At 33.8% G+C, this 12,346-nt stretch overlaps 1 protein-coding gene across 1 annotated transcript; it reads right to left on the reverse strand.

Moving 5' to 3' along the window:
• Positions 1 to 5,092: 5,092 nt before the first annotated feature.
• On the reverse strand, positions 5,093 to 12,255 carry LOC106057129 (N-alpha-acetyltransferase 20-like). Its single transcript, XM_056023614.1, has 6 exons — positions 12,044 to 12,255; positions 10,061 to 10,085; positions 9,189 to 9,279; positions 8,868 to 8,997; positions 8,559 to 8,695; positions 5,093 to 6,927 (listed from the first exon to the last, which is right to left on the reverse strand). The coding sequence occupies exons 1-6, from the start codon at positions 12,094 to 12,096 to the stop codon at positions 6,842 to 6,844; spliced, it is 522 nt and encodes a 173-aa protein (XP_055879589.1). The 5' UTR covers positions 12,097 to 12,255; the 3' UTR covers positions 5,093 to 6,841.
• Between the last annotated feature and the right edge of the window lie 91 nt (positions 12,256 to 12,346).

Raw genomic sequence — 12,346 nt, forward strand, 5'->3', positions numbered from 1 at the left:
AAATGTTTTTGTGTGTTTCGGAGGCACTATTGACAAATTAATGCATAAAACACTGAACAGGTTAGAAATTTTAAAAAGCGTAATCCTCCTATTTGAGCATTGAACGTGTTGAATCAAAGCCAACAACTTAGTATGATTTAACATGATGGATTAGGTTAACAAAGGAATACAAATAGAGCATTTGAGTATTTTCTAAAGTAACGTTTGGCATCTACAAGATAAGGAAATATTCCACAAAGTTGTCAGCAAGACAAGAAGCTGCCTCAAATCAAACATAGATAGGTCTATACATGTCTATGATTCCGAGGATAAAGGACAAGCCCAGTAATTCACATGACCACGCAAACCCACTTGCGACCTGCTTATTTTGCCAAATCTATTGCAGAGCAAGCCGTTGTTCGCCGAGGGTTTAGTCGAGTTTTCTTTTCGTCGTTTGCTTCTGTCTTCAGCAAGGGCTCTTTTTCGGGCCTCCAATGTGTGTCTCGTCTCGTGAGAGCTCTACAGCTGTCTCTTTTGGAGGCATTCTGCTGATAGCTGCTAACTTCTATTTCGTCGAGCGTGAAATAGCGCTTCTGGAAACGGGTGGGGTCACCAATTTATGTCTTCCTCCTCCCCCCCCCAACTAAAAAAATGAAAATAAAATCTTCCATGTTGTGTGTACGGCCAAGTTTTTAAATAAACGAATTGAATAATAGAATTCACGTATCAAAAGTCTACGTGGGAGAGCGTTACGATGCGCAGGGTGTTTATTTTTAATAATACGTTAGTGTCAAGAATTAGAATGTAGAATATTTGAATTATAAAAGAGCTGACCTTAAAAGGCCTACTTGGGTTGTAACATATTTGTATGTGTCCTTGTGAATGAACGTTGAATGGTGTAACTTTGTAGCATGCGAATGTCGTGTAATACTGGGTTCTTACTTCCCGAAGTACTCTAGACACGTGACGAGACAAACACTATACGACTGACTCCGTTCAGCAGACAACATGAAGTTTATTTTACTAAAATAATAATAATATACTGCACTCCTTGTTAGTGCTACAAGTCAAGAAATAATAATCCTATCCGCATAACAGCGGTATCAAAAGTATCAATCACGTCCGCATCTCAGCGGGTAACAATAAGAACAATTACTACTAGTGACACTGGAGCTTCAACTATAGATATCCATTGAAATACGAATAATACCTTAATATGCAATAAGCACATTATGAAATCAACTCTCAAATATTATTAATCAACAATGACTAGTCCATCGACTTTCATGCTATATGCATATATATACAAGTGTCTAGGAAGAAACGTCCAACCTTCCTGGACCGGGAGCAAGACCTTACTGACTTGACTTGACTGAACTCAAAGTCAAACTTTATTCTACTTCCTGTTTTCTACATCAGGAATTCCACGTGTCTTTTAAATTATTAACATGACGTGAACTTTAGATCATGCAATGTCAACTAAGACTGTGACAGTCCTTGGTGGCCATAAGCAAACCTAAATCCGGAGAAGGAAGAGGCAAAAGTGACACACACTTGTACTTTCAAAAAAAAAAGGGGGAGATAATTATAGGCCTAGTCTGTGTATCTATGTGTTACTCTAGCAATAAGAGTTTCAAATGTTCAAAACGTACAAATGTTGTTTTTTCCAAATTGCCAAAAAAAAATTGATAATTTCTGATACATTTCTTTGATAGGCTTAAGAGAGCATTTTGTTTTTCACAAAATAAAAAGTATGAACACTTTAATTGTGCCTGCTGTCCCAGCATATTGAAAAGAACTTGACCCACCCGTCAATATACACTGTTCTTATCCAGGCCGGTGAGAGGGAGCTCTTGTTCACTTTTGCTGGCCTAGAGTTCCAAGGGCCATAGGCAAAGTCCCCTACTCGACAGTTTAAGAAGAAGAACTATGAGGCATTGTTCTTTAAAGCGGTATGAAAGAAATCGAATGAATTAAAACATTTACAATAAATAGTAAGTCTCCAACAGGGAAGACAGTCAAGTGCTTTCGCGCAAGTTTCACTTAGTACCAGCGTTAGTAATGTTCTGGTCACTTACCTTTTATTTCCTGTGTGTTCTAAGATGATTTATAACTAAGACTAGGTGATGAACTTGTCTAGCATAAGCAAACTGCCAGAACGAACGCGTTTATTTTTCAATACAATATTTATCTGTACACCTTTTGTTTCCTTACCTTTATAGATTTATCTTAAAAGAAGAAAATAGACTTTTATATGCAATAAATTAAACAAAATCATAGACATATAAACACACGTCCCCCGAAAGGGGAAAAGACGCTATTAGTTTTGTGCGAAATGTCTGTCCGTCTGTCCCGTTTAGATCTCGTAAACTACAAAAGATATTGAAAATCCGACATCACAATATTTTAGACCATTCAAAGTTCTGATGCAACGGCTACTTTTTTTTTATCTGAAAGGGAAAAATCTAATTTTTTAAATCAGTTATGCAAGCAGTTTTTTAAAGAGAAAAAGCTAATTAGTATGCATTATAAGTTAGACCTAATTTAAAACGAATAGTAATCTTGTAAACTTCATTTTCCTTAAATTTTGTTATTATTAAACCATAATTTTTTTTCTTTTGAGGATTCGAATAAGCCTTTTCAAAACAGATCAATTATAAGACATGAGTTAGGCCAGGGGAGGCGCGGTGGCTGAGCGTTAAAGCGCTTGGCTTCCGAACCGGGGGTCCCGGGTTCGAATCCTGGTGAAGAAAGGGATTTTCAACTTTGGAATCTTTGGGCGCCTCTGAGTCCACTCAGCTCTAATGGGTACCTGACATTAGTTGGGGAAAAGTAAAGGCGCTTGGTCGTTGTGCTAGCTACATGGCACCCTCGTTAACCGTAGACCACAAAAACAGATGAACTTTACATCATTTGCCCTATAGACCACAAGGTCTGAAAGGGTAACTAGTTAGGCCAGGTTCACATCTAACTTTACATTCACTTTCACCTATCCTTTGATCTGCGGGACCATTGGGGCACTACACAAGATCTGTTAATCTTTTTTCTACATTCTTATCTCTCATTTGTCTTTGGTATAATTTCATTCGGATGTTCTTTCTGAAAATATTGAAGCCTGCCTGGGTGGACCACTTCGGGGGCAGATTTTGAGTTTGTGTTTCCACACAAACTGTCTTTTGTAACCTTGTTAATTTATTTTTTTCATTTCATGAACCAAGCATTTACAGTGCATTTACATAAGGCAAAAAAAAATTATCGTCTACGTTGGAGTGTGGTAAAGAGATTTTTTTTTTCGAGGTTATGGAAAAACAACTATATTTGTGTATTTTATATAAACTCTTGTTGCAAGTTTCCCTTGTTGGTATCAAACAACAAACGGTAATTAACTAGTTAGTCATTAACTAATTGATTTTTTTTATTGATTCATGTAATGTCTACAGCAATGAAATAACTGTTTCAACTTGATCAGCGAATGGGTGTGGGAGACATAACGTGTTCTTTTTACCAGGCAGATAGACAGAAAGAGAGTTGACACAAGGTTGGTAAACAATAATGCAATGCAACTCCGATGGTTTTTCAAATTTGAGTTATTGACATATTTAAATTCTGCGTAAAAAGTTGTAATAGTAAAAATTTTAACATTTTTTATTTAAATGCTTAGAAACATTTATATTTAATAAATTAGACAGTAAATTCTTGACATCTCCAAAAAAAGGGGTACTTTGAGATCTTGTTTTTAGGTTAGGCATACGTCACTTCCCTCAACAATACTGAAAGAGAAACTACATTTAGCCAATCGTATTGTTTCATTCTTACAGTAGCTGTTAGGCTTTGTGACGGCCGAGTCCAGAGCTATGTATATGGTACAGTTATATAAATAGAGAGAGATCTAAAAGCATTAGGATAACCAACTCGATAAAAAAAGTAACATTTTCATCTAAGCCCCTCCCAGTCCTAAAAAGTAAATAGATAGTGTGTCTGACTGATTCGAACAAACTGGTCAGTGTAAGGCTAGTCTAGACTACGTGTAGTCGGTCATGACAAGACAACAAAGCTATAGTGTTTGTTGTGTGTTGAGTGGTCAGGCGAGAAAATACACACTGCCGTTGTTAGCCATCCATGTAAATCTACTTTCAACACGCATTTTTTTTTTTTTTTTTGCTTACAAGATCCTAGATCTAACCGCATAGACGAAGATATATTTTTTATACGAGAATGTAAACGTTACTGCATGGTCTCCCGTTACACAATAAGTCAATAGATTAAATTAATAGGTTAGTGTGACGTCACATAGAAACCCAGTGAAAATCTGATCGTTTTGGATGCGCAGAAAAAATGTCAGAAAAACATCAATTACAAAGTTATAATTGCAAAATTTTTAAAAAAGAATAATATATTCATTATCTGTAAATCAAAACACATATCAAATATTGTCAAAACCATCGGAGTTTCCTTTTAATTAGCTAAAATTGTTAACTAATGTAAGAAAAAGAGAGATGGTGAGAGAGAAAGAAGTCGTTCTTGGTCTCCTGTAGTTGCTTATGCACACCCTAAATCAATGTTTCTCAAACTGGGGTCTGCGAGACGACCAAAAGGGGTCCGCAGAAAGATAAAATTGTATACAATTAAAAGACTGTCAATGCGATTGTACAACTTGAATAATAATCAACTCATCCATGACTACCTTTAAATATGTCTAGTACGTACTATTCTATGAGACCTAAACTGAAGACATTCTTCACTTGAACATACCAGACTGGCTGTTGAATCCTTTGACCTGTGAACATACCAGACTGGCTGTTGAATCCTTTGACCTGTGAACATACCAGACTGGCTGTTGAATCCTTTGACCTGTGAACATACCAGACTGGCTGTTGAATCCTTTGACCTGTGAACATACCAGACTGGCTGTTGAATCCTTTGACCTGTGAACATACCAGACTGGCTGTTGAATCCTTTGACCTGTGAACATACCAGACTGGCTGTTGAATCCTTTGACCTGTGAACATACCAGACTGGCTGTTGAATCCTTTGACCTGTGAACATACCAGACTGGCTGTTGAATCCTTTGACCTGTGAACATACTTACTTGAAATCTCTACAAACGAGGCACTAAGACTAAGAATGCTTTATTGATCCTTACAGAAATGTGTTGTGATTACAAGGACTCTTTTTCTCATATAAAAACAACACAACAGAAAAATACACATAAATACTAACCAATGTGTAATCAAAGATACCACAAATTGATCATTACATGTCATTTTAAAGAAGTTCCCGTCTTCTTGTTTGGTACAATGTAGATTCATTGCTGTAATGAGCTACATCCCAAATAAAAGAAATTGACACAAATTTTTTGCTTCTTCTTGAGCTGGGCAATAAATACACACATAAAATATAATGAACCTCATCAAGTCATTTTTTTTATTTGTTTAAATTTATTTTAAACAAAAGTCATTATTTCAATAAACACTCCTTCAACAAAATTTTATTTTCGATTTTTTTACTTATATAATATGTATTTTTGAAGCTTTTTCATTTGGGGTCTGTGGGCAAGTTTTGACTATACATAGGGGTCCCAGAGTCAAAAAAGTTTGAGAACCTCTGCCCTAGTTGACATCATCAAATTCAATCTATTAAATGTAAACTTAAAAGATCCTAAACAATCAATACCAAACAAAAGGAGTGACTATTTAAAATAGACAAAAAAAGCTGGAAATATTGTTATATAGTAGCTATTAATGTTGTGTGCCCTTGCTTACATAGAAAAACAAAAAGATTCCTCTCATTGAGTATATAGGCAAGTTGTCAAAGAACTGAATGAACACATTTATTCTAATGCACACACACACAGTTGTATTTCCACAATTTTACAATAACAAAGTATTTTACATTTCATCAAATGGTTACATGAATGTACAGGCAAATAATTTCATACAAGAACAAGAAGTTTTGCTCATGAAAATGTTATCACACAAAGGCTTGTGATGTCCCTGATAGTTAAGGGAGACTTTTGTTTAAGGACACATTACTTTGTACTGCAAACATGAATGATAAAAATTGTTAGAGTTAAAATCATTGCTGAGAACTAATTAGATGGTCCAATGGGGATTTCTATTAATATTCATAATACACTCATTTATACTGAAGTCCTATTTACTGTAAACTTGCTATTAAGTTCAGGCCAAGTTTTATTGAAATGATTAAACATTTATTCAGTCAAATCAATTCACTTTATTACAATGTTTTTTACAGGTCAGTACATAATAATTGTTACTTTAAAATTAGATGCTGAGATTCAAAACAACTGTGCATGGAATTTATCACTGACCTAAATAAATGACTGGTGCTTCTTATAATTAGAGGTTTCTATGGATATTATTTTCCCTATAAATTAATGATTTATGATGCAACACAATTAAGGAAAATATTACCTTGAACACTTCCTGAAATGTACCATAGTTTCAGACTTATACATTTATGTATGTAACATAGAAGAGCCAAAACAGTAAAGGCTTAGCTTTTAGAGTAGAATGTTTACTTATTTTGGACTAAACTATAAATTAAAAGAACATCCAGCAACTTTTAATTTTATATTGTTTTCTAAGTCAATCTATTGAGAAATATGTTGTGATTGGTGGAGTGTCATGAACAGATCTACTAATAAATTTCTAAGTAGTAAAATAAAGTGTAAAACATTTAAGTTTTGTTTCTCTTAAAGTTCCCTATCTCTTAGCATTGACTGCTTTTGTTTCTGCAGATAAAGTTCCAGGAGGAGGAAAAACAGGCAGCCTGCCAAGATAAAAATAACAATGAAAAGGGGATCAGACATGTCTGCAAGAGTACTGTGTCCTTCATCTGGTCAGTCCAGCTCATCAGGCCGCACAGGGTGGGGCAGTGGAATCACTGACTTTTTCTCCTTGTCCCGAGAAAGTGCTTTTCTCATATCTTCAAGTCAAAACAAAATAATAATTAGCAATAATAATTAGTAAAAAATGTTTCAACATGACTATCACTCTAGGGTATATATAATTTCTTTAGTTATGTACTCTAATGGCAACTCTACTTAACTCATTAGCTACTAAGCCCATACCTAAGCAGCATCTCTCTAAATACTAAGCAAAGGGAGGTAACTCCAAAACATCAATAGACTGACTTTACAAAATATATTTAAAAAAACATAAAACAACATCTATCAATAACAAACAATACTTCTAAAAAAAGAGAAATGGATGACCTTTAAAATGATGTATAACTTGAATAGGTTTTACAAGATTAAAACAATAAAAACAACGGGTAAAGACGAAAATTTGTTCAAGTGCCTGATTTTTTGAAGACTGGTGGACCCCCCCCCCCCCAAAATCAGATCTGTAATTTTTGGTAATATTTAACATTTACCCAAAGACCAGTAATGTTTATAAGAAGAAATTTAGTAGGCCTATACAATAAACATTATGCTTATATATAAAATCTGTATGTCTTGAGTATTTACTGACTTTCACTGGATGCGCGTGAGGCCCTTAGTTGCCTGAACATGGCATCATGCTGATGTGGTTCTGCATGTGTCTCAGATTTCATGACTTCTAGCATAACAAAGTAAAAGTAATCAAACCATTGTCCAAACCAACATTGCGAAAACCCCAAATAGATCTATTTCATCAAAGTTTTCATGTGGTAAATAAAAACTGTTCAAAATATCAGTCAAAAAAGTTGAAGATTCATTGACGCTAGATCCAGAATAGTCTAGATCTAGGCTAGATGATAGATTACTCTCTCTCTGAATCAGACTAGATCTAAGTCTAAATGTAGCGCTAAATTCTAATGATCAATGTATTGATCAATATCAAGTTCATTATTAGCTGTATTTAGTGTATTATTTGCGATAATGGGTCTAAAAATTGAAAGGTCATTGAGAAAATGGCCTGCGCAGCTAAGGAAAATCGAAAAAAAAAAAAATCACCAAACTTTGAAGGCCCATAGAAACTAAAGCGAAAGACATTAAAAAATCCGTTTTTTTTTAACGAAACGATCTGTATTTCTACTTTTTAAAAACACCCAGCCAGCTCAAAATAACACCACGCATCGCGCAGGAAAACGAGAGCTATGCAATCACGCTGTGTATGTGCTATGGTGGGCGCATTAGTACTGAGGGGGGAAGGTCGCATTAGTAGCTAATGAGTTAAGACAACATGATCTTGTGGGTGTGGTAAAGTAATACTTTTATTCCTAACAACAATCCATTGGGACAAACTATTCATATCAACTCTACTTAAGACAGAATGAACTTATGGGTGTGGGAGTTTGGAAAAAAAAACTTTTGGAAAAAAAAACTTTTGATTAAACCTTATAAGTGATGCTTTTATTCTGAACAACGATCCTTTGGGACTAACTGTTCATATCAACTCTAATTAAGAAAGAATGATCTTGTGGATGTGCTACATTTGCTTTTCTGATAAGTAATGCTTTTATTAGCACGAATCCATTAGAACAAACAAATTTAAGCTTTCAATAGATGATGGATCCCTGAATAAGACTTAGAAATCTGCAGTATTTTCTACACATAGAAAGCAATTATTTACCAAAAGCATCCTCATCCACTTCTCCTGAATAGTACTCCAGCACGCGTCGGTACACACTATATCCTAGTTTCTCATACATAGCCACAGCCACTTTGTTTGATACCCTCACAAACAAGTCAACAAAGTAACATTGCTTTCTGGTGAAGATTAAAGTTAAAAACAAATTGCTTAAAACAATCCTCAAAACTCCACTAATGTACACAAATATGTATTGATATGACACAGCTTAAAAATTTGAATAAAGTGAAAAATAAAATGCAAGTTTAAATGCACATTATGATTATAAATTATATATTATTGCAAAATCACTTTTCTGATATGTCCTCCAAACCATTCATCAGCTTTCCTGCCAGGCCCAGACGTCGAAATTCAGGAGCAACACTTAAGGCAGTCACATGACCATGCCACTGTTCCCCAGAACCTTCAGCTTTTCCCATAACTGAAAAAAAAAATTCTCAATCTAATTTAAACCTTATCTTTACAACAATATGTATCAAGTCAAGTCATAACAAATAGCTCACAGACAACTGGTTCAATTTTAATTTGTATCTTTCTCTTTCTAAGTGTTTCATAACATTATTCTTCTATACTTTTAAGCAAAAAAAAACAAAAACATTTTTTTAAACTTACTGTAGCCCATTATTTCTCCACTGGGTGACTCTAGCACTTGAAAATATTCTGGCCAATGAGCTAAATACTGTAAGTAAAATGGTAATCCATACTGGTAGAGTTAAGGTATTTTCTTTAAAAACACTGTTGTATTTATAACTTAATCAAACAGATTTAGGAATCCCAAAAAAAAATTTAAAGGGAAATGTCCAGACATGTGAGCATCATAACCAAGTTGCAATCTGGCCTTAAAATCTGATAAAAATGACAAAACAAACCACTTACTACAATACTGAAAGAGTTACTAAAACCTATAAACTAAATTCTCTACTTCAACTGACCGAAAAGCAGTCATTAAAAGACTAAATATTGTTTTATTAGACAACAAATATTTTAAATTAATAAAGAAACAAACAAACAAAGATATAATTATTGATATTAGCTTCAATTTAGCTTGGACAGTAAGAATAAGGAAACTTTTAAAATGATCTTGGTTAAAGGGACATTGAAAGATACCTGATTAGAGCTTTTTTTAGGCACTGTATATATTTAGAAATATTTTTGTTAAAATAAAAAGTGTATTACTGCTGCAGATCAGACAAATGGACACTTTTCAGATAATTTTTTTTCCCTTTGCATATATATATATATATATATATATATATATATATATATATATATATATATATATATATATATATATATATATATATATATATATATATATATATATATATATATATATATTGATTTTAGCAATGCAGGTCTACAACTCAGGAGAAGCAAGAGCAACAATAAAAGTAGATATTTATAGATCTATAATACAGAATTATGAATTGAACCTATAAAATACTAGATTTAAAATATTTGAATAATTTTAAATAAGAGGATACTGTTTCTGTAAGTGGATCAAGATTTCTGTAAATATAAGAAAAAAAATACAAATTTTATTTAAATAATAATTTTAATATAGTGACAAGTTCTAGATCTATATTAGTGATCTATTATAATTTATCAGAATCTGAACATTGATAAATATGACATCTAAATGAAGAAATTACCATTTTTATAATTAATACATGGGTGACTAATCTAGAAAGTTAGGTATTGGTTATGTGATTAGATACATTAACTGGAAAACATGTTGGCAAAGTTACAAATAAAACAGAATGATCTCCCATCTCTATACTATAATCATCTTTTATGTGTTTTAATATTTATCCACATAAGGCTTAGACCCTATAATCTGTAACCCTAAACTAAACCTCTAAGTTTCCTAACCCTAACATCTAATTCCTAGCCCCTAACCTTTAACATAGTTAAAACAAAACAAAATGTTTTAATTTTCATCTGCTATTTCAAGTCAAGACTGTAGACTAACCCTAACTCTAACTGGCTCTAACACCTACATTGTACAGAAAAAATTGGCAAATACTAAAACAGGTCAAGCAAGGGAGATTATCTAGTGCTGGTCCTTAAGAAACAAAATGTAGTATTTCCAATCACCACCCTCATCATCAAACTAGATTTGAGTGTGGGCTTGAGAGGCTCAAATCCTCTCTTACAAAAGCCCTGGACAGAAGCGCTGCAATTTTGCATAGAGCATACATGTCACCATACAGGTCGAGGATTTTTGGTTTCTCAGACCTGTGGAGATGGAGATCTTCAAGTCTGGGGCAGTCAAAAAGAATGAGACATGGTTTTTTCTTCTTCCCCACAGATGGGGGAATCGTGAGTCAAAATATGGCCATAGCAGTGAGAAAAATTAGCCAACAGGACAGTGGCTAGCTCAGGCCTGGATAGGGAAGTGCAGTCAGGGCACCTCATGAGCTCCCAGACTTCACAAGAAGCTTTTTGGGACTTGCCTCAGTATTTTCAATAACAATATATATATGCAGTACATTACACATTATTCTACCTCTCCAGGAGAAGGGTGGTTGGTTAACATTTAGTGCTGTTTTTAAGTCTTAAATGGCAAATAAAACACATGAGACTGGTATCAAAGATTTTTTAAAAGGAGAGACATGTTTCTTTGCCTGCGTTTTAAATTCAAATGAAGTAAAAATAAAGGGGGGTGTCCCGTCATTATCTGTATATTTGATATTATTGATCTCTACAGGATGCCAGGCATTAAAGATATAAATCTTAAGTCAAAGATGCTAGTCTATATAATAATCGTTATAAATGAAAAGTTTTTATAATAATAAACATTTTATTTCACAAAACTGATAGCATATTTTCAAAAGTTATTTTGTAAATTTGTTAATATAAATATCAGTTTATCAGTAGACTCTAACTCTACATCAAATGATACTCTAGTCACTAGTCTAATCAGTCAGTTATGTTATTATCGTTATTCAATTGTTATGGTATGGCTTATAATAGTGGGAAGCGTGGTCAAGAGGCTAAGTGCGCTTGAACTTGGCTTGTCTTGGCTACCTAGAAGGGGGCTCGAGGTTGGACACCCGACTCGGGCAGAGCTGTGTTTACTGAGCGCCTAAAGGCAGCACAGAAAACCAACTCCTAGATACCCCCTCCCCCCCCCCCCCCCACTGGTCCACAAATGAGATTGGACTAAAGTAAAGCGCTCTGAGCATGAAAGTAGCGCTATATAAAAGCTATAATAATAATTATAATACTTTTTTTTTACTTATAGTTATACTAGTATTACTAGTAATAACTAGTACTGGTAACTATCTAAGTCTAAATACTCTTATATCAGTATCTATTTTACTAATAACTAGATCTAAATATATAATGAAATGATTTGCGGTTGCGGCTTTGCGCTCTACTCTATCATACTCTATGATCTATCTAGTAATCTAGACTAGATCAAGTACTGAAGTAGATGTATATGTATACCGGCGTATACGTACACATTATTAAATCTAAACAGATCGTCACATCTAAATGGTCTTATGGTTGTCATTTTATAGAATCTGTGTTATCTAGATGAGATTTTTTTTTTTATTATTGATTTAAAATCTAGATCTAAATATTCTAAATAGATCTAGTCTAGACTAAATCTAACGAGTCAACAGAAACATCTCTTATGTATTGTGTCTATATTTCCTCAACCAATCTGCTCTTCTGTATTAAAAAATAAGTAAAAGATATTAGACTCATAGACATATATATATAGGTCTGTGACTCTAATATTTCCAGTTAAAGTTTCGTTT

This window comes from Biomphalaria glabrata, chromosome 3 (genome assembly GCF_947242115.1).
Source record: "Biomphalaria glabrata chromosome 3, xgBioGlab47.1, whole genome shotgun sequence".
Taxonomy (NCBI): domain Eukaryota; kingdom Metazoa; phylum Mollusca; class Gastropoda; family Planorbidae; genus Biomphalaria; species Biomphalaria glabrata.